At 38.3% G+C, this 23,859-nt stretch overlaps 1 protein-coding gene across 4 annotated transcripts in view; it reads left to right on the top strand.

Moving 5' to 3' along the window:
* The window catches only part of CACNB2 (calcium voltage-gated channel auxiliary subunit beta 2), a 224,748-nt gene that overhangs the window by 122,817 nt on the left and 78,072 nt on the right, over nt 1–23,859 (top strand). For 2 of the 4 annotated variants that reach the window (XM_030446526.1, XM_030446528.1), the window contains exon 3: nt 23,707–23,826. In XM_030446526.1, the coding sequence (XP_030302386.1) occupies nt 23,707–23,826 (120 nt within the window). Of the gene's footprint in view, nt 1–913; nt 988–22,334; nt 22,868–23,706; nt 23,827–23,859 lie in introns of those variants that run through there. The other 2 variants (XM_030446527.1, XM_008492698.2) reach the window with 2 other exon arrangements.

The raw sequence follows: 23,859 nt of genomic DNA, 5'->3' as shown, positions 1-23,859 counted from the left end.
TGGTTTTAAAGTGTCGTTTTAGTAGTGGATTGCAAATGCTAGGAATGAGGCACATGGTACCTCACACTAGATCCATTTCCCATGCCGTGGAAGTAGAGGGTGTAACTTTTCTGCTATCTAAACACCATGATGTCACTGAGATAAAGTTGCACTGTGTTTTGCTAGCAGAGCACCCTGGGACTGGTTGGCAGAAGGATGCAGTGAAGTGAGTGAATCACAGCAACGGAAAACTATCCTGGAATTTTTTTTTTTTTTTGTAGAGGTAGGTAGTGAAATAGCTCCATATGTTTCTGCAGAACTGTCAGAGGAATGAGGGATAAATTTAGATGAGCTCAGGTAATCCAGACTGTGTGCTGCCTGTTTCTCAGCTCCACCAAGTTGCATTAGTTGTGCTCGCTGACACCGAGCGCATCACCCCACTGCAGCTTCCGCTCCCTCTCCCCTCGGGGCTGCAGGCACCGACCACCCGCTCCCACTCCTGGAACGCTGCTCCCGGGCTCTCCCCTCCCAAACCGCAGCTCATCGGGCTCCCTCTCGCTTCTTCCCGGCCCCGCTTTTCCCCGCAGCCAATCCGGGCAGCTCCAGCAGCATGTCATGAGGAGGAGCCGGAGCCTGAATGAGCGCCCGGGCCCCTCTGGCTCGGCGCTGACAGCCCGGCCTGGCTGCCGCCCGCCGCCGAGACCCGGCCGGCCCCAGGATCACCGTTGCCTCCTCCGCGCTCCTCTCCGCTCGGCTGGGGAGCTTCGTATGCGGAGTAGTTGTCCTCGGCCCCTCGGAGCAAGAGGTTTTGGTTTCGTGCCCGAGAGGAATACTTAAAGAGCAGTTTGAGCGTGGGAAAGGAGCGCTGGGACTGTATGGGAGCACTGGAGCCTGCCTGGCTGGAACGCAGGAGTTGGGGATGGAGTTGAAGGACTCTCTGTAGGCGTCTGGGTGTCAGTCCGTGAAGGTGTAGCCATGTACCTTTTTGGCAGTGAGGATTACGAAGCGGTAAGATGTAAACCAAGGATTTATTTTTTTCTTTAAAAATATTTGCTTTTAATGTTTCCTGTGTCTCAGAATTTATTGGGCAGTTTGATTTCCTGTCAGAGCTGTTCTTTCTGTAGTTGAACTTCACTATTCACTAATTTGATTTTTTTTTTTTTTTTAAATGACGTTTCTCTTCAAGTTCTTCAAGAAGTGAGATTCTATTTACTGGATAAAATCTGATTTACATTGTCATGTTTATTACGTTCTGGTGATACTGGAAATATTCAAGTACTGATTATTTTGATGCAATTCAGACTTAATTTGTGTTAAGCAAAGCAGTGCTTTCAAATAACTCAGAATTTGTCTCATATTTTGTAATGTAGCTAGACTACAAGTAGCTTGCAGAACTGCCTTAATCTTATGTTTGTGGGGACGTTGCCAAACCATTTCTTTCATACCGTTCAAAACATGTTGGTGTAAATGTAACGTAACGTCCATCAAAAGACCTAGCTTAACAAAAACCCCAAACACACCCACATGATGATCTGACACTCTTTGCTTCAGCATTTCTGCAAAATGACATCTGAAATAAGTCAATGATGCAAGAAAAGACAAGAAGAAAACAGCAAGTTAACTCCGTGCTGTTGCATGGCATTTGTAGCTGACATAAAAGTTTTCAGTTTTGCAGCCTGAGGCTCAACTGCTGTATCAGAACCAAAAGGGATGGATTCTTCCACCCACACACCACTTCTGACTGATTCAAGACCTGAGAAACATTGAGGAAAACATTAAGACCAAAAAATGTGTAGGAACTCCCCTACAGGACATCAAAATAAATTGCCCATCTTAAAAAGTGGCACATTCTTTGCATATAACTGGCCATTGCAAATGTTTTGTTTTGGTTATTGAAGTTGCTCTTTGAAGTATGAAAGTGCCTTTTATGGCAGTTCAAGTTCTACCAACACATTTCAAGGAATTAAATTAGTTATTTTGGATTTTTTCCTCATTTTTTCTTTTTGTTGGGTTTTGTTTTGTTTCATTACTGTTGTTTTCTCTTGTTTTGGTTGTTTTGTTTTTTTAATTTCAACCAGCTATGTATTTGAGATGCAGGAAACAGAAAAAGTTGTTGAGGAAAATTATTTAAATGCAGCTGTCTGCACATTGAACCCATTTGTGTTTGCAACGTGCACAAACTTTCATGAACCAACCAAGAATACTGAAAAAAACCCTTAGTTTCTCCAGTAAATAGTATGCATGGCATTGCAGTAGTTCTGCTATGGATTGATTATTCATTTATAAAAATTGAGAAGCAGAAGAAATTTTTCAACTGTAAAGCTCCTAGTGGACTGCTTTCTTTTGTCAATCTCTTACATCTTTGTAGCTAATTTTAAAGGGTCGCAGATCTCAGTTTTTTTCCCAGTCTTTGCGTTCCATTGTACCTTGCGTAGTTTACTTAATGGTTTGTGCAGAGCAGTGAAGTTTTGGGTATGAAATTTTCAAGTGTCTTGAAAAGAACCTAGATGACTGAAGGGTGGTGTTGGGTTTAGACTTCAGTGTATCTTTTAATCTCTTTTCCTGATATTGTTTTAACTTTCAAAGAGTACTGAAGCTATTTGTGTCAGAGAAAACAATTCAGTGTTTGACAACTTTCCCAGGCAGGTGGAACATCTCATTTCAGTCCCTGTTCTAACACAGTTAAGTGAAGCAGAATAGCACCAACAGAAACAGATAAGAAGTCCACTGTGAATTGTGTGGCTTTGGGGTTTTTTGTTTGCTTGTTTTTCTGTTTTGTGGTGTTTTGTTTTTTCTCCCCTCTTTGGTGTTTCTTGAAGTCTCCAAAACTGAAGTGTCATGAGCTGTTCAAACAAGGTGTTTTGTTAAGTCCAGACCAAAATACCATTTTTTTTTTCCTTCTTGCTTTTTCTTTAAAGCAAGGTAGTTTAGGGGAAAATATGGATGCACTTTTTAGGTGTTATTTTGGCAACCAGATTTACCAAGATGTTTGCTTTATTCAGTGATAAGTAAAATAGGATAGCCTACATAAAGCTTGAGCAGTTGTATTGTTCAATAAAAGCTAGAATCAAAATGAAACTTTTTGTACAGATTTGTAGTCCATGAAACCATATGCTTTGCTTTGCACTGTAGAAATGGCATTTGTTTTATCTTCCCACACAAACAATTACTTGTGAGTCACTGAGGGACAAAGTGAGGGAAAAGAGTGACAGTGAAGAATCTCTGGATTTAATTTTAAATTTCAAACAAATTGAAATCAGTTTGAGGCATTCTAGCTATTCATATATAATTTGATTTTTATCCTAGAAAGTACAGTGCTGATAAAATGAAACATAGAAAGATTAAAACATCTCTTAAGGGAATTAGATAAAACACTCTTTAAAAAAAACAACAACCCTCAAATAGAGTAATAGAGAAACAGAACATCCTGTGGTAGCTTTGTGCATTCCATATATACATGTGTATGTCTCCATGAGCATGCACACACACATTCACAGACAAGTGAGTGTGTGAAACAGTATTCTAATTTACTTAAATTGAATAGCAAAGCTCCACAATCTGGTGTAACCAGCTTTTACATGTGGTGTCCTCTTTTGCTTTCTTTTTGTTCCTGTGTTTAAACAAGCTTGGATTATTATCTCAGTCTGAGTGCATAATAAGTCCAGGTATCTGACAGCACTGATAATTAATTTTCATATTGTCTCCCACAAAAAAAACCAAAAAATAATTAAGCATTAGTTATCAAAACTAGATTCTGGGGTTTCTGGCTACTTCCTGTAAAAAAATGTAATCCTCTGATAACAGGACAGAATTGGTTAAGTTCATCAAAAACAGAACAGAAAGTGGGAGCTCTGTTTCAGGGCTACCTGTAAATTGCACTCTGCGTAAATGTTCCCAAGCAAAGCATCTAAAACTTACTTCCAGCATCATTTTGAGTTACTGCACAAAGGGTGATGGAAATCTAGCATACTGATTGCACATGTGGGAAGCCTGGCTGGCTCTCCTGTGCCGCCAGGCCACACTTGGCCCATCACAGAATTTTCCATAGCTTCAGAAGCTCTGCGCTTTCTCTCCCAGCTGGCCTGTGCCTGGGCTTTGGGCACTGGGCATCTCCATCCATGTCCCACCACTGTCTTTCCAGGGGCCCCTCGATGCAGTTGTGCATGGGACACCTCAGCATTTCATCTCTCCTCTCTCCGTGTAACAAAAATCATTGAATTTCATTCACTCTGTTGCATGCAACTTTCAAACTTCTGCAATTAAGTAGCTTTTTAAAACTTTCTTAAGGAAATAAACTCTGCTGGTTTGCTCTCCATAGGTTTGTCTCTTTGAAAATATACTTATGAAGGATGGAGAACCTCTTTGTAATTGCAGTGATTTGGTTGAGATGTCCGAAGCATGTGTTTCAGTTGCCTTGGAAATCCCATGTTTGTCACTTGTGTTCTCCAGGCAAAAGTTTTTGAAGTTGTCTACTTAAATTAAATTTTCACTTCCCTGGAGTTTGCCCATGTCCTCTTGGAGGATGCAGCACTTCTTAAGGAATATTAAATATGATGTTGATAGCTGTCAGTTGTACATGGCTCCTGCAGGGGAGCAATATCTTCTAAGAAGTACTGAAATCTGCCTGCTAAATTTCTAAAGGACTGACAGGTCTGAAGCAGTCAAATGACATCCAGATTTGAAAAAAGCTCCTTTTTGAGTGCTATTTGTCAGTCAGCAAAGCTGCAATTCCATGAGCAGCAGACATACTGCTGGTAGAGCTCATTTTGCTGTCTGAAGGGAAAACCCTTCCTATTTTAGAAATACTCTATTATAAGTTCTAGAAGTCAGAAGAGACACACATTGTTGTGTTTTCAGTGTATACTATGAGTCATTGCTACTTACCTTACTTTATAAATTGAGGAAAGGGAGAAAAGATAATAATGTGTTGTTGAAGATTGGAGGGAGCAATAGTTTCATTTCTTTTATCATACTGTGGAGTGACACAGGAACATACCTAAAAATCATAAATTACTATTACTTCTTTGGGAACCTCTCACTTGAATTGCAAGTGTCTTACTGCAAACACACTCCTGCAGATCACCTGTGGCAGAAAGCTGTAAAAATTTAACACTGAAATTTTGGAATGGTATTAGTTCAACCTAAGGCAACGTGTAATGCTGTGTTCACATGAATAAGTTGTATGACACTTATGAGTGTAACTTTAAGTACAGACATGAAAAGTAGGAAAATTAAATTCAGCCTCTGAGGTTTACTTCAAAGTCTTTCACTCATTTTTGGACAAATCACATAACATTTCAGTTCTTTACCTTTAACTTTTAGGCGATATTTGGTTCGTTTCTTGTAAGAATAGATTTTTAACTTTTGAAATTGCCTGCTTTACACATAACAAATGCTAGTATTTGATTAATTTTAACAGCAAATATTGTACACATGGACTAGGTATGGAGTTATTTATTCATCCCTAAAACTGTGTGTTTAGCAAGGAAAGCTCTATGTGCTCACATACAGAGGGGGATGTGGGTTTGTGGAACAGTCACTCTTTGGTGGCTCCAGTTATGACGGCTTCTCTGCCACAGCCAAAGTGCAGAAGCAATACAGTTTTTCTTTCCTAAACTGAAAAACTGAGGGGCATTCTATATGGCATCATTCCCCACGACTAGCTCAGAGATGTCTTGGCTGTATTTTAAGCACTCCATGCAAGTCTGGAATTCCCTCAGGGGAAGCCTGGGAAGTGCGGCTGGATCTGATTGAGTAGCAGCATGGCTCCTGAAGCAGTTTCATTTTAGGATAGGGAAACTCTATAGAGAAGAACCTTAATAAACCCACACAGAGAGAGGTAATGGTAATTTCTGTGATACTCCCAAAACACTCTGTACATTCCAGATAGTGATTTTTGCTGTTATAGTGATCATAATTTTTTCCCCAGAGTGAAACGTTAACCTCCTGTAGTGTATGTGAGTAGATTCTTCAATAATGATGCTACTGCTTGATCTTCATAGAGCTTTCTTTTCCTTGTCTCCTGTCTTTAATTAGAATTTCACTGATAGAGCCTTTTTGATTATTGACAGTATACTGAAGGGATTTATACTACGTCTGGCCTTACCCAACCCTTGTCCCCTTGATCCAATGCATAGGCAGCCAAGGGAAAAGTGGGGAGCTCTGTGGGGGCCACGTGTGGTGCCACTGAGCTCTAAGTCCTTCTATGTTTGTGAGTCTCTAAACTGTAGGTCAGCTGGTTCTCACATAGGACACAGCAGACCTGTTTTATAACATAATGAGCTGGGGTATGTGATACTCTCAGACTAAAGACAGGGTTTCTCCATCAGAGTTTAAGTTTTAGAAACAGAGATATCTGACACAAAATAGGAGATGAAAAAGGGACTAATTAACCTGGATCCTTTTGTACTGGTTTAGTGCTGAGCAGTGTCTGAAACCAATGGAGGAAGAGGATGGGCAAATCTCTTACCATGGAAGCAGGTCAGGGTTAGCATATTGTGTCTGAGAAGCAGGTTTACACCTGAGGCACATGTAGGAGGCAGCAAAGATTGAATGGTTTCTAGCATATAGGAACTAACCATGCAGATCAGCTTCAGGTGATGAAACTTAAAGAAAGACATTTACTTGTGTTTACTGAATAGAGGGGAAGATGTGGAGTGTGGAAATTGCCCTGGGTTGGCAGGGCCAGTGCAGTTCACCTCACAGATGTGAAGACAAAATAATGAAACCAAGATACTTAAAAATCACATGGGTGAGCAGCCTTGTGAACACTTTTCATAGAACCACAGAATGTTTGAGGTTGGAAAGCACCTCTTGAGGTCATCTGGTCCAACCCTCCTGCTCAGGCAGGGCCACTTGTTGCCTGGGTTGCAGCCAGTTGCCCAGGTCTGCATCCAGATGGCTTTTGACTGTCTCCAGGGACAGAAACTCCTCAATATGCTTGGGCCACCTGTACCAGTGTTTAGTTACCTTCACAGTGAAAAAGGGTTTCCTGATGTTCAGAGGGAACCTCCTTGTGTATCAGTTGCTGCCCTTTGCTTCTGGTCCTGTCACTGCTGGGCATCACTGAAAAGAGCCTGGCTCCATCCTCTCTTCAGTCTCCCTTCAGGGTCTTACGAAAGAACCTTTACCATTGATGAGATCTGTTCCCTTTCCTCCAGGATAAACTGTTCCTGCTCTCTTGGCCTTTTCTCTTGCAAGAGTTTCACCTGTCACTTCATCATCTTTATGACCTTTCATTGGATTTTCTCAAATATTTCCATGTCTGTCATTTACGGGAGTTCCATTCTGGAACTGGACAAACTATTCCATGTGTAACCTCACCAGTGCCAGGTGTTTTGGTTTTTGTGGTTTTATCATAGATCTCTCCTTTGCTTCTTACCTTCATCTTACAGCTCAATAGTAAGTGCTTGTGGAAAACCACAAAGGGTGGATATGAATGCAGGCATCAGTCTCTGCATACCTTCCACTGAACCGCTCCAGGTAGCTCCTTATGTCCTCGGCTCCTTTTCCACTTGTGAGAGCGCTGGGGGAAGGAGAGAAGAAAGTCTCACTTAAGTTCTGGAAATAGTTGGCTTCTAACTGTGTCAATAGCACCAACTCCTGAGGAAATCTTTAAATTGCTTCATCTTGGTTTCAGTTTTCTTCTGAAGGAAATATATATGATAATACTACCTGCTTCCTTGCAAAGCACTAATGAACCTCTTCTGCTGACAGTGCTTCCCTTACTGAAGTGAGCCAGCATGAACCTTTAAAAAAAATTCATGATCAGGAATACTTGAGTTTTTCTTTTCTATATTGTCATCTCCTCTACAGGTCTTGATATAGAAAATATGTCTATTTTTCAATGAGGAACTTGAATGAAGCTTAATAAGCTATAACAGGTGTTAATGATAGGGCCAGTAATCCAGCTATGGTAGCAGACAGGTAACAACAATCTAAGTCATTGCATTTCTCTGATTTATGTAGCTGCAATGTACTTTATTTTCTTGGAGTCCTCTGAACACCTGTGAGTATGTTTCCAGACATTTGGGAGTTATTTACAATTTCCCTCCCTTACTCCACATATATTCATACATCTTATTTAATTAGACATGAGGAGACCTGTGAAACTAGGGAACTCTTGTGAGTAAAAGATACCAATAGCATTCCTGGTTTAAGCCATCAATTCATAACTCTCAGGGTGGATCGCTACAGAGGAAAGTTGTAGCTCTTTAAAAGATGGTAGCTTGAACGTCTCTAGTTAAAGAAATTGGACTTGTATACACTGTGCATGAATATGGTACAAGTAAATTCCAGATCTTGCAGGGGCCCCAGTGTTGTGCCTCTAACAATAAAGTTATTTTAAAGTCTATTTTCCAGTTAAATATTTGTGGCAGGAATTTTGGTGTCTATGTTGTTTAGTCTGTGGATGGATGTAACTTAGCTGAAGGGGTACACATGCTAGAAGTTTAATGTGAAAAATTGCAGTCGTGACCCCTTTGCAGCACATATGGAAAGGCAAAATAAAAAAATCATGTTTGTTCTGTTGGCCATAGGTGCCTGCCTGGTCTGGCAGTTCTAGATGCTCTGTCCTGGGTAGCACAGCTGCTTTTCTCCATCAGTGGTATACGAGGTGGTGTCTGGCAGTCTGTGTAACTAGCTGCTCCCTTGACCTTTCAACACCACAGTAGTTAATACAGCTCAATTAAGTCCTCCTAGCAGGCTGGACATAGTCCAGTGTCATTTTGATACAAACCTTCCCCACAGGGGAACTGAGGGCCAAAAATTCTGTTCTAGATTATCTAATCTGGACATTCATTTTTATTTTTTTTTCTTTTTTCACATTTGAGATTATGTGTTTATCTCTGTGTGGAAATACATACTTGTTTTCTGGTTAGTTATAATAAGTAATTCTGATGAATCAGTTCAGGAACAGCTGAAATGATGAAACCTGTTATTTGTTTTTGTTCAGTATTGGTTGTCAGGAAGTCTATCACAGAAAAAAATATTCACCTGCCTTTTTACAGAAGCCATGGGCATCTGTCTTTATGAAGATGTGGCTTCTCTAAATTATAAAAAAAGCTCTGGGCCACTGGGCTTAATAAATGAAGTACTGTTTGTTTGCTTATACTACATGTTATTTTCCAGATAAGAACTTTAGCTGGTGAATAAGAATTACAAAATTCTGGGGATAGTTAGCTCATCTTCTATTAGGTTATTGATTCTTTTTTTTTTTCATCATTTTTAATGTACATAGAAACAGATAATGGTAGCCATTATAAGATTGTTTAAGATTGTTAATTATTTTATGTATCTCTAATCAGATTATTCTCTAAGATCTCTTCAGGGAGAAAATTTAGCAAAGTTTGGGTGCTATGATTGCTGTAACTACAGGATTATAGAAACCAGCAATTTTTAAAACTTTTCTCTGAGAAATGAAAGAATGAAGTCCCTGAGTTCTCCTCTGCACATTTCATTGTACAATGTAATTTACAACCCAATACAAATCTATATGTTTTAATTTAGCAACGCATAAGACTTTTTGGCATTTAAAATACATGCTCTATTTTGTGATGTGCAATATAGTGTTAGTGTTCTAACAGAACTTAAAACCAAGTTAAATAGAGTTAATAAGCAAGCCACTGCAGGAATTTTAAGCAGAGGGAGCAGTGGTAGGTCAGTTCATAGGAATAAAGTTGATACATACATAGCTATAAATAAAGTAAGAATATAATTGTATCACAAACCTATTCCTTTAAGTTGAAACTCAGCATAATAGGAAAAAGGCCTCTGCATGTTTTTTTATAGTGTATTTGCCAGAAAGTACGTGAAAAATGGGCTTTTTTTTTATTCATTGGAATTAAGGTTTTTTCATGTGCAGAAATTAGCTTTTCTAAAAGTGATTTTGATCTGAATTTGATAGTTATGTTCATCTGCTTGCAAAAGCAGCTCAACAGACTAATTTTTGAGGCTGTGTATCAAAACTTAATTTATTATCTTAAGATGTTAGATTCCTCTTAGAATTTCCTTAAATTTTTCTGGTGTAGGAGACTAACCACTAAAATTCTATGTGGAGCTGCAAAATCTCCATCCATGAAGATTTTCAAAACACAGCCAAAGTTGAAGTTCCCATGTTTTGTGTAGTAAGCCAAAACTCACTCTCAGAAGTCTTCATCTTTTCCAGCAATTGCCCGTGATTAAGTTCTTATTTCTGAAGGATGTGCTGTATAATTTTGAAGTATTAGGCCTCAATCCATAATTCAATGTGATTCTTTTGCCTTCATCTGCATTCCATATGAATACAGTGGTATATCTATAAAATAGATATAATGTCCTGGAGGACAGGGCCATTGTATTGCTGCTCAAATATAGTCAATTTATCATATGTAGCATATTGTGGTTTACCCCATATATTTAGGAAAGTTATGTTCTCTTTCCCTTAATTATCCTGTGGTCTTTCTAAAATTAAATTACCCATCTTACTTGCTGTAATTCTATTATTTGTTATACAAAAATACTGGAAAGAACATGGGTGGCCTTCAGACATGCTTAAGCAAAATCTGAAGGCTCATTGTACCAGACTCTAATACCATATGTGAAATTTTGCTTTAGCTGATGAGCATTTCACTACAACTTAACATCAAGAAAATGCAGGGTGTTGGTTTTCTTTTTTAATAAATCACCATATGTACCTGTTTGCTGTTATTGGCTAATAACTTCACTTAGTGTTTTCCTCGGCATGCATGAGTTTTATCCACCCCTCCATCAACAACAGATGTATCTTTTTGATACGAAATCATGTTCTGACTAGTTTTCATCCAGAGGTTTGAAATCTGCAGGCAAGAACATCTGGTAATTGGTCTGGATGGGACTGTCTTTAGTGTGTTGAGGCATCAAATACAAATGATATAGTTTCTTCTAAACATTGCTGTCATGTCAGCACAGGAATAAAATCTGAGCTCTTTCTGTAATCAAATGCCTCCCAGTAAAAAGCATGCATTTAAAAGAAAAACCAAACACCACAAGTTGTGCTGTTTGCTCAGGGCTATTTTAAATAAACCTGGACATCTGTGTTTGTAAGTGTGGTGGGAGAGATTAGTTCTGCCAGTTACACAACATGTTTTGCAGATCAGCTTGCCTTGTGACAATTGACAGTGTTGTCCCTGCACTTCTCTGGTAGATTTGATGACGTGAATGAAATGCTATTCCATTTAAATAAGGTCTATTTTAGCATAATCAAAGAGGAAACAAGAAGGAACTGCTGTTGATATTATAGCCAGTGATTATTTTGCAAATGGACAGGACTTAAAAATACTGCAGCCTGTTCAAAGCATTAAAAAGTTCTGTGCCTGCAGACAACTAGCAAAACATGAGAGGTCATAAAAGAGCACATTTGTGTAACTGTGCCAACTTCAGCAGCAAACATTTCCTTTTCTTCTGCATGAGGAAAGAAACAGTAAGACATCATTTTTGTTTACTCTTTTTAAATTCAAACACTTTGAAAAGTAAGGAAGATGCCAACTATGAATTACTGCTGATTATAAATAGAGCAATTGGTACAGAGGGAGTGATTGAAAGACAGCAGTGCAAATCAAAAGTGAAACTCTGATTTCCTTGAGTGAAAGTTTACAATACTTTGCAGTGTGTTTGAAATCAATTAAGGATAAATGTTAAATAAATATTTATAATTAAGGTACTAAATTCCTTTTTTTCCTTAATAGAGATGGACTGGAGCACTACTGAAAGACAGTAGGATTCAGACTTCTTAAAACATGAAAAGCCTTTCTTGCATTTGGTGTTCTCTTCTGACTTGAACCTGGCCAGGGAGGGCAGCATCATGTTTCTGGAGAATTTTTGAGAGGATCTGAGTACAAATGTAGTTGAATTGTTATAGCAGTAGTTATATGATCTAAATGACCACTGAATGGACATTAAGTGTGACCTGGAAAAGATGATGCATCATGAGTTTCTGTGTAATTTTATAATTCTTACCTGTCTGTGAAGACTTCGTGGACTGGCCATGCAGAGCACAGTGAACACAAAGATGCAGCTGAATGTTTGTGAGCAGAAAAACTCATTGTGGAATTAGCTTTTGGCTTCCAGGCTTCACTTTGGAAGCTAAGAACAACTGGTTACCAGTTACAAAAAAAAAAAAAAAAAAAAAATTGTTTTTTATAAAAGACAGATAGGAGCTTTGTAACTCTCCTTGTGCCATGCTTATAAGCACAAACAACACTTAGGTGATTTTTTTTGTTTGACATTATTTTATACAAGTTTATCTTAATTTGTCATCTTCCCTGCTGCTGAACTGGAGAGTGGCAAGAACTAGTAAAAGTTCAGAAATACTTTTTGGGCTGTGGTCTGTGTCTTACATGCTTGAAATCTTACTCTTATACTTCTTTTAAAGCCCTGTCATTTGCTGTTTTGTCATAGGTGCTCCCCTTCTGTGTATGAATGATGCCCATCATCTACCTAACTACTTTTTCCTGGCTCCTTGTTCCCTGTCTTCCTTTTTACTTTTAGGGATCTTTGCAATAGTACTTTTAACTCGGCAGGAGACCAGTGGTGACAGCAGCAGTGGTACAGTTGTAAGTTTGAGTGGTAATTTCTCAGGCAGAAATTGATGCTTTCATAAACAGGAGGAAATAGGACTTTTAATTGAGCATAACAGGATAAGTTTAAGGACAGAATTAATTTTATTTCCAAACAATGGAGAGAAAAGGAAAAGCAGGCTGTAGTCAGTGCCATTTCTCAAGGAAACAAATTGTCAGGGATTACATGGCTCCATTTTTATTTCTATGGTGAAATTTAGAACAACATGTTCAGGGACCATAAGGCGTGCAGAACTGAGGTTTCCATTCCTGTGTCTTTCGTCACCACAGGTGCTGGAGACTCACTTTGGAGCAAACACTTACTAACAATGTGTTAGAAGGAATCTCTATCTGAGGGTTTTTACAAAGTTGATTATCCTGGTAGCATATTAATAAAGTTGCTTTACAGCAATGTGAGGCGTTGCTTAGAATTTTTGAATGTGTCGGATATTGCAGAGTACATCTATAAATACAGTTTTGTCCAAGGTGCATGTTGATCCTTTTTTGAGAGGAATTTTATTAGATTTCCAAAGTGGCAGATTCTTTTAAAACCCTGAACTCCTGAGTCCTGTATGAATGGGAGCACGGGCAGTAAATCCAGGAGGTTGATCACCTCTGCATAGCACTAGTAAAGCAGAACATACTGCATTACTGCGACCAGTCCTGATGCTCCAACATGGCCAGGATGGTCAGAGCTGGACCACTTGACCTGTGGGAAAAAGCTGGAGGACCGGGGGTGGTTCAGCATGGAGACAAGGTGGTTTGAGGGAGGAACTGAAGCCTCCCAGCATCTTAAAGGAGGTTACAAAATAATGCAGCTAGGCTTGTCAAAGGTGCTTGATGCAAGAGCAAGAGACAAACACTGGAAATTGACAGAAGAGAGATTCAGACTGGGCATAAGAAAAAGTATCTTCACTATGAGAGTAGTCTGTAATTAGGTTTGGTTTTCTCAGAGAGGCTGTCCAGTCCCTCTCCTGGCAGGCTTTCAAGGCCCAAATGGATAAATCACAGCTTAAATGGTATCACAGCTTGAGCAGGAGGTTGGACCTCTGGAGCCCCCTTTCTGATGGAACTATCTTGTGGTCTTAAGAACAAGATGTTTGTGTCATCATAGTTCTGACACACACAGGACAGCACTGGTGCAGGTATTGTAGTCCTCAGGCATTTTGTTTAAGATTTTTGATTTATCAGCAAATCAAACATGTAATGTGTGTCAACATTCAGTATTGCTGCAATATACCACAGCACTGGTCCAAAAATTGGTGCTTCCTCTAAAGGGAGAAATGGTTCAGGAAGGAATATGGTGTAATGTGCTCCCTTGACCCAGACAAAGCCTGTTATGAATCAAAAATAAGTCTGGTTTTGATGTTTCCTTTTTGGGTCACAAAATTTTTTAAAACCTGCATTCACTTATTATCCTGGAAAGTGGCTGTTGTACTCTACTAAGATTTGAATGTTCCAGCACACAAAACATATTGCAACACTGAGTAAGGAAAGATTACAAAACTATGTGCTTTTATGTATTCCTTTATTTTTTTCTATTGTAATTTTTTTTATTTAATTTTTCATCAGGTTAGCATCCAATCGTTAGCACCATCTGCATTAGCAGCAGTGTTTCTATTTGCAGGTTCCCTAAAACATACTTCTCTTTCAACCTTCTCATCTTTATTTAAGGGATCACGTCTGAGAAGTGCTCATGGAAATCCATGGTACAAATCTGTCTTAGCTGCAAGAAAATATACATCATATACTTCTATTAGAAATTATATACTATCACATGGTTTCCTACAACCTTTTCCTAATTTATTTTTTGTAAATAAGTATTGTATATACTCATTCTTGTGTTCACTTACAGAGGCAAAACAGAAGCAATAAATCACAGATACTTCAGCCTTGCTTCTTGGTAAAGAGGTGAGGAAAAATGCTGGAGGAAGGATATCTGATTCAGAATCACAAACTCTGTCTTGCTTTCCCTCTTTCAAAAGGCAGTTGCTGGGGATGTACAAGCAATAAGAGGCACATGGATTAGGATGGGAGAATCAAGAACACAATCCTGCTTTGGCTCCTCACCCTTGGATGAATATCACGCACTGCACACTTGATACTCACCCACTCTGTGGATTCTCTAAGTTAGATGTCTCTTAGAATCAAACCTAAAAGAGCCAAGGATGTTAACCGTTGACATCATGCAATCTATATATTAGCTGTTACAGTTTGGTTTCAGAGAAAAAAAAAAACTGTGAATATAAATGTGAGAGAATTTTCCACAATTATTATTTTGGTATGTGATAGACAAGAGCAACAGAAGCTCTGTACAGAGACTTTTCTGTCAATGAGAAAGCATTACACACCTTTATATCCTCAAAATGAGATGAGAATAATTGCAATACCTAAGTGATGTGAGGACCCTCATCCTCTTGGGAAAATTTCAAGCAGCTTCCTTTGGTTTGTATTTGACCCAAAGGATAGGTAGTGAGTAGGAAGGAATAGCCCTGATGTGTTTCTATCAGAGTAAATGATGATGAAGGCTGGAACAAAAGACTAACACCTGAAACCACAAGAACATCTGTGGTTTCTGACACCCTTGGAAACTGAGTGTAACTTTGCCTCACTGGTGAGTATAGGTGCATTTTATGTTTTCATCCTGAAGTAAATGATGCCATGCAGTGTGAAAGCTGTTCACTTGGTGTTTCTGGCAGTATCAGAGAGAGCAGGGCTGCAGATGCTTCAAGGATGATAGTGCCTGCTAGAGATACTTGGGCTGAATCAGAAATTAGCTGCTGTTTGGCAAGCTTGATTTCAGTGAGCCTGCGTTGGGGAAAGTTAAGAATTAATTCTGTAGTCTTCACTGCGTGTAATTTAGCAAAGGTGTTGGTAAGAAAACTTTTCTAATATTACATAGTAAGCAAATTGCAGTGTTTTACGCTTTGATATTGCTTGATTTTTACAAAAGATCATGACTAGAAAACCAAGATTTCAGTAGCAGATGATGCCCTGGAGAATAAACTTATCAAAGGTTGAAAATTGTAATAGACATATAGTTTATGACTGCAGTTTCTTCAGAGTGCATGCTTGCCAAAGTAACTCGTGAAGATACATGAAAAAAGATTACTTAAACATTAATAATATGCTTGCAGTATAAAAATGGATGGTAGCAACCAAAAATACATATTTAAAGCTGCAGTTACATTAGAAAAGGTAAAATAAAGAAGACCTTACTGTATATACTTAATCTCAACATTTTTAACAAGGTAAAACCCAAGCAAATTCCCAAATCTTCCATTTGTTGTCTGGAGTAGCTTAAAATGTTACATTTGAAAGCCAAGTGGGGATTGTACAGATAGAGATAATTTGATAAAATGCAAATAATTTTTTTTTCCCTTCAGAATTCTCCATTGCCAACAGAATTTCATGCTAAATTTTAAAGGAAGTTATTTTTAAGTATGCAGAAAATCTTAATGACTTGAACCAAAATCCCAGATAAAAATATACTGAAGATCTGGAACAGAGAATCTAAATTGGCACTTTTAACTCAGCTGAGACAAATTGAGATGATGGTTGCCATGCTTTTCTTCAACTTCTTTCCTTTTCTGGTTGTCTTTCTCTTTTCTTGTTGTCATCTCAGATGTGTTTTCCATTTTTCCTCTTTCAATTGAGCCCTTGTAATTTTGTGGTTTATGTAATCTTTGCTTTCTGTGCTCTTGTATTGACACATAGCATATTATATTCTAAATAGTTTTTTTAAAGTTATCTTTCTGCAATTTAAATTATTTGTAATATCCACTGGTGATTATTACAATAAAAACTATTTTTTTTCTGCAAATCTTCAACATTTTACCTGCTTCTCTATCAGTAAGCACCACCATGGTTCAGCTTGTTGTTATCAATAATCCTGGTTTATTTTTGCCTATGGATTTAGACATACAGTCAAGTTACCAGAACTTTACAAAAACCAAGTTGTGTTAATATCCATGTGTGTGCTGGTAGTCTGAGACAAAAGGGAGATGATTCAGATTTGTGCAGCCTGCAGTCATTTCCTTGGTGCATTTTTCTTTGTTTGACACCTGTCTCCGAGTTGTTCTGCTGGCAATGTCTTAGCTTTGTTGCTACTTTGACTTTTCCTTACAGCTCAAAACCACCAAGAATTTAACCCCATCCTCTAGATGCAATTATTTGTCTTGAAAAATGAAATCCAATTTCTTTTTTTTTTTAGTTTGGGGATTCTTTTTTTGTTTTGGTTTGGGTTTTTTTTTTTTTTTGCAGTTCTCCATTAGGTGATTGCTCTGTTGATAAACCACAGTTTGATAAACTAGGAGACCTCCTTATATTCCTGTCCCTGCACTTTTCCTCAAAAGCACTTTCTCTTGTTTCATAAGTGTATTCTGTCAGAATACACAGAGCTACCAGATTATCCTCCTTCAGATGCTTTCACAGAACTAATCTCTGCCATAATACATATAGGAAACTTACTTAACAACAACCCACCACAGTTATGCAAGGGTTGAGTCATGATGCCAGTATTGAATATTTTGAAATGCTTTATTTTCTATTGCATTTCTACCTTGATCCTGTCTTTCCCCTGCACATATTCTCTCATTCTTTAGACTGCAAGTTCTTTTTTAGCAGTGTTTACCATTCCATTTGTGACTGCGTAGTGCATTGTACTATAGGGTCTCAAGTAGTTTTGCCTCTTGGATGTTTTTTGCAAAAAATGGTAAATCATAACACATCAGAACATTCCACAGATTTGGAGAAAGTTTAGCAGTGACTCTGAGGTGTCTTTCATTTGCTAACTAGATTGAGCTCTGCAGCTGCCCTTTTGGAAATAATTTGCCTATTCCCAAAGTTTTTCTGAAGAGTCACCACAAAAAGACAATCATTCCTCTAAAAATACCTACTCATGGGACTACTTCTTAGCAAACCAACAGGAAAGCGAACAATTAGGTTAATTTAATGAAAAATTGAGCACAAATGTATGGGGTCTTTTGTTGTGTGGAATTGTTTTGGGGTTTGCTGTTTTATTTTTCCTTGATAGTACCCAGCACAGCTGTTTAACTGGTTAATGAATGCCAAAATCTAGGCTTCTGCAATCCTAAGAGCTATTTTCAAATCACCTGTTGATTACATTAGCATCTTGGAAACGTGTTAATGTTGAGCTGGATGCTGCCATCCAGCTTTCCAAAGTCATGGTAAAGGTAAAGAGAAGACTCATTTCCCATATAATAGCCCTAAAGCTCTCAGATGTTCTAAAATTTCACTCCTCTTATTTGAATCTTGTCCATGGGTGTAGATGCTTTAGCAATTCCCAATTAGCTCTAAACAGCAACAGCAAAATTCCTAAACAACACTGGCTTTGTTTTTTTTAAATGCAAACATATCAGGGGATGTCAGGGGCTACTGTAGGAGCTAGTTTCCCTCCTTGTATAGTAATTGTGGGAGAGTGCAGTTTTACAGAATTCAAGTCTAAATTTATGTGTAGTGGGCAAATGGCCAAGAACTACAGGACACCTGCCAAGGACCAGAGAGAACACCAGGATAAGACTTGGCAGTTGCCAGGCTGTGAAGTGTCCATGGCACAAGGAGTCAGCAATTCTAGCTTGATTTCCCCTTGACAAATACATGGTCTCTTTCCTTTTTCTTTTGTTGAAATTTATTTCTTCAGTTTGTTGTGTCAAATATACACACCTAAAAAGTAACTGGAATAAGTTTGGTCATTCCATAAAAATTCTATAAAAATAATTAATTTCAATAGCAATATAATATTGTATACCATTCTCTGAGTAGCATTTTGTTCTGTTATCAGCATCATTCAAAATAATTACATTGCTTAGACATATGGAGAAAACTTCATAGATATGAAATATTTCCATTCACCAGCTGTGGCCACTGAGGTGTTTACTGACACTGCGTATGGGGGAGTGCTTGTGATCTTCTATTTTCATGGCTCATACATATCATACTGGTCAGAGACAATATGATCTGTACTCCCTGTTGGCACATATCTTGCCAATATCAGCAATTTTGCTTCATGCTAAACATCAGCATATCACATTTTGCCTTTATTCAGAATCAAGGATTTTAAGTGAAATAATTTTTTTTCCTTTACCGTATTTTTTAGCATAGAAGAAGTAGCATATTAGAAGGCACCATATACCACCTCAAATCATGTTATAGAAAGACAAGTGGTGTCATTCTTACTTTTTCAACAGGACTTAGAAGATAAGCAGTTAGCAGTAGCTGTGTATAAATTCTGGGTCTTGAAGTGAGCTGTTCCTTTAATTGGCACAGTGGGCCCCAAGCTTTTCATATTCAAAGTATAAATAGAATGAAGGCATAAAAATATTTCTCCTTTTGGATTTAAATTTCTCTTCAGCTTTAAAGAAATGATTATAAGAAAAACAAAGGAAAAAAATTCCAGTTCTTACAAATGAAGAGTTTATATATGTGCAGTGATAGGTATGTATTTATTTCTTGCCCCTTTATTCCTTACTCATGGTTGCATGTTTGCTTATTGCTTCATGGCTTCATTTAATACATAAAATGCAAAAAAAACTCCTACTTGAAAGGACTTGTTTAATCTTTCTAAGAAGAGAATTATTTGAGAATTTTCAGTAACTTGGAAAGTTATCTGACCTAGTGATATGCAACTAATAAGTGGATTACCTCATTAAAAATAAACCCATAGTACTCAGAAGAAGACTTTTATTTCTTTATGAGGAAGACATAATATAAAGGCCATGACTGGATTTGCAAGTGTAATGACAGCTGTATTAACCCAGTGAAAATTTATTACAGTAACAGACCAGACAGATTTTTACACTATGAATGTAACATTGCAGTCAAATTCTGTTCTTAAGTTACAACTGTACTGACTAAAGTTAAGCCTGGGACCAGAAAAGTAACAAGAAAAATGAGATCTAGAGGCACCACCTGATTTGACTGAGGAGTTTCTTCCTGCAAGTAAAGAAAAATAATAACAGAAACTCCTCCTTGGAGGACCCGGTCTCTTGAAGGTTGTATGTTTCTACAGTGCTAAAGAATATAAAACAGGTATGGTCTTGAAGAAAAAGAAGTTCAAATGTGGTCATCTGTGACCACTAGCATTGTGAAAAGCGTGGTTTTATATTACAAGAATACCTCATAGATGATACTCTAATATAATAAGTGGTAAGATAGTTGGTAAATATTTGTCAGACATGTCATTAAAACAGGAAATGTTTTTTCAAACAAACTGAGGTTGTAAACCTGCCAAGTAAGGAGAAAAAGAAAAGGAAAAAAAAGAATAAATAGATGGGGTAATTATTAACATGACTTATCTTACTTTCATTAAGCAGTTGCCCATGAAAGAAGAGGAATTGGGGGCCTGCAGTAGCATACGTTACATGCATATATTATTGCAGCTCTTCCATATTCCAATGGAAGGAGATGAAGACTTGCAGAATCTCAGGAATGATGAAATTCAGAAGCTCTTTGGAAAAGATCCATCCTATTCTCCAGAGGAACAATAAAACTTGTTTAAACCAGCAAAGAGATGTAGTTTCCTTAGCTGTCATGAGCAGACAATGCACTTGGCCCTATTTTCCTTTAGTAGTCAAGCTGTATCTGTTGTAGCTTCATCATAGTTTCTGAATTTGTTTTAATCTTAAAGTGATTTAATTAATTCTTAGTTCACATAAAAATATTCAGTAGCTGATAAAATGAATGAGTTGTAACTGTATGCTCCCCTTTTTCCTGGGTTGCCCTGATGTCAGACTTCATTTTTTTTTCCACATTTGAGAAGTTCCCATCTTCTGCTTTCCACAGCAAATTTACACAGACATGTCTATCCCACTGGGAAAACAAATGTAATGTTGAGTTTGGTTCATGTCAATATAATTAAAATAAATTGAATCATGATTATTTGGATGTGTATTGGGACTGTGGCCAGCTGGAGACATGGCCAGTACTGTAAATGATCTCTGTGGCCTGTAAGATGAAATTCCAATTTTAACTATTCTGTCCTGACCCAAAAAGCATTTTGCTCCCTTGGCAGAGATATGAATTATGTTTATATGGGGGTTTTTATTATTTTTTTAATTTATTTTAATTTTTTTTAATATTTGTATATATTAAAAAAAGGCTTCATCCCTTCTGAACAGCAGAATGAATGACAGTAAAAGTGATGCCATGCCACTTAGTCAGTGGAAAATATGATGCATTCTCTGTGTAACTACTGTAGAAAGTGCCTGGGCTGTTGTACAATAACTGTGTCACACTTAATAGCTGGTTTGTTTGTTTTCCTCTTATCTGAAGGTAGTGTTGCTTTGGGGTTGGTTTATGACACTGTGCCTGCAGTGCTGGTGGGGAAGGATTTGGATGTGACCTTTCTTAAGGGCTGAGAGACCCCAAAGTGTCCTGAGGGCTGGGACTCTATGTGGGGTTCATCACAGCCTCAGTTTGCATTAGTGCTGTGATAACATGAGTGGTTTTGACCATAGGCCACTATTGTGTCAACCATAATAGGATTTAAACTCTGCACTACACATCTGTCTACTTGTTGCTGCTTTCCTCTTGCCACAGGTGTTAAAGGGAAATTTTTAAAGAATAACCAAATTTGAAAAGGCTCTGGGGATGTTGCAGGGTCTCTGGGTATTTTCCTTGCAAATAAGATTTTTTAAAAAAATTCAAGATATTAAGTATATTTTATTTTCTGCTTTTTTTGCTTCAGCTCAGGAGGCGTTATAGTTTTTGGAAGATCACTATAACTTAGCAGATGTATTTGTATTCCTGTAACTAAAATATCCCTCAGAGAGTAATTTTCTTGACGTCACTTCAGAGACAAATCATTAAACTCTATGCTATATGGATTTCAGGAAAAAACAAAAACATTTGGGAAATTAAAATTTACCTTTATTTTAAACTGTCAATATAGTGACAACTATTGTTTGTTCTAATAATGGTTAAAGGTAGGTTGCTGCATCACTTGTGATGGGGGAAATTTCATTGCTACACAGACATGTTTGTGGCAGACTTGGACCCCCCTGGGGCATGTTGATATAGTATGACATGTGCATGACCACTGCTCTCTGCTGTAATCTCTATTATTTTTCTTGTAACTGTGAATTATATCAAAGGCAGGCGCTGCAGACAGCTACAGTGATCTTTTTTAACTAGCATTGCATGTCTGTCAGTGAATCATAACTGTCCTAGAAAACCATGCTTTAGTACGTTATTCCCATGTCAGTTTATGATGGGATAGAGGATGACTCTGAAAAGGAGCACATAGAAATTCAATGTTTTGTTTTAGTTTTGCAATATTTAGGTTCTAATATTTAGGTATAAAGTGGCGTGATGCAGTTATGCTTTGCTTCTTTCCTCTGTGAATGTCAGAAAAACTACAAGCAGTAAGTAGGGGGTTAAATTCCTGCTCAACAGGCATATTTTTTGACTTACGTTTTTTGTAAGCGGGCTCGGAGTGGAGCTCAGAGCTTTGCAACAGAGGGAAGTGCTGTGTGACAGAACTGAGTGTCAAAGGAAAATGTGGCTTGTAGAAGGCATACATGACAGGAAAGAGACGCTGTACCAGCTCTCCCAGTTCTGCAGGGACCTTGCGTTTTCCAGCTGTTTACCCTTGAGATGTAAAATGGCAATTTGGCATAGGCTAACAGCCTGGTGTGATGCGAGCATCTGCGTAAACGGCTGCACATATGGAGCATGCCCAGTGATATGAACAGCCTGTTACCCCACCCCCAGCCAATCTAGGAAGAGATGAAATGAACTTTGCACTTGCAAATGTCACTGAATACATTTTGCACAGGATTTTAAAAGGTTCTCTTATAAGCACTATTTTTAACAGCCAAATCCACCCCCCTAAACAGAAAGGAAAAAGCCCTAGGTATTTTTCTGTGAGCGATCTCAGTTGATGATCAGCTGAAGCATCTCTCACAACATTTACCTGAAGCCTGGTTTTATTTTACCTTTTGGTGATTCAAGCTGAGATTTTTGGAGGTGGTATGGATTTTTTTGGCTTCTTGGATTTTTTTATTATTATTGTTCCTTCTTAACTGGCATGAGAAAAAATGAGAATTTATTTGCAGTAGAATACTTGGAAACTGAGAGCTTGAAAGGCAGAGGGAAGAGAAGGAAGGCTCTCAGAGCAGAGCATGGATAGGAAAGGAGCAGTGCTTCTGCGGTGCTCAGTGTGCACATGTTTCATGAGATCAGTGCCGGGCGCTGCAGCTGCGGACAATAACTGAGCTGTCTGGCTAATGAAGGCCACCTGGATCAGGCTTCTGAAAAGAGCCAAAGGAGGACGTCTGAAGAATTCTGATATCTGTGTAAGCCCTGTGTTTTCATTATTGGCTTATGTTAAAAATATATATATATATATATATATATTCGAGGGAGGGAAAAAATTATTGTGAGGAAAGAACGGTTGGTTTTATTCTGATTGAATTAGCAGAACGCTATTTTGCATGCAGGGAGATGCAGAGGAAAAGCAGAGCTGTCATTATTTATAGAGCTGTTCTGGCATTGTGGCTGCTTCCATTGTGGTGATATGGGGACATGTGTTGAGTCCAGACGGATTTTATTAGTTGGAAGTTGATTGTGGTCATTTGCATGTTTTGCTGAGAGGCAGAGATGGGTACGAGGCATTTGCAGTTCTGATGGGGAAAGTGTGTCAGTTAAAGAGGTTGCCCTGAAAGAAAAATGGATAGCAGATGTTAAATCTCAGTGATACTCTGTAATAGTGATTATTGATACTGAATTTGTGTTTTGGTTACAAAAATACCATTTCCTTGATAATACTGTCACTGTTTCGAGTTTTAATTTTTCTGGAGCCATCCTTGAAGCTGCTGTGTCCTTCAGCCCTGCACTGCACCACTGCTGTAACTCTACAGAGCAAGTGGCTCTGCTTGCTGAAAAGCACAAAATTTAGAGTGTGGGGATAGAGCTGAAAATAAAACACTGTGGAAGACACTTGCACTTTTGGAAAGTCTCCAGAAGAAAACATTTACCTCCACGTAATTTTTTGAAGTGACTTTCCCTTTAGGGCAGTTCTTATCTTTTCAGGGACACAAAAGTAAGAGAGAAGGAAAGCCGTAGAACCACTTTTGTTGTTGTTTTGGTAAGCACTGAAACAACTTGTGACATTGTATTTCCTTTCCTTGTGCAGGGTTCGGCGGACTCCTACACCAGCCGTCCATCCGATTCAGATGTATCTCTGGAAGAAGACAGGGAAGCAGTGCGAAGAGAGGCAGAGCGACAGGCCCAGGCACAGCTGGAAAAAGCAAAGGTAAGGTGTTACTGCAAGTCACAGACTTGTAAA

This window comes from Calypte anna, chromosome 2 (genome assembly GCF_003957555.1).
Source record: "Calypte anna isolate BGI_N300 chromosome 2, bCalAnn1_v1.p, whole genome shotgun sequence".
In the NCBI taxonomy this organism is placed as follows: Eukaryota; Metazoa; Chordata; class Aves; order Apodiformes; family Trochilidae; genus Calypte; species Calypte anna.
Note: the sequence above shows the minus strand (reverse complement) of the source record. Positions and strands in the feature narration are given on the sequence as shown.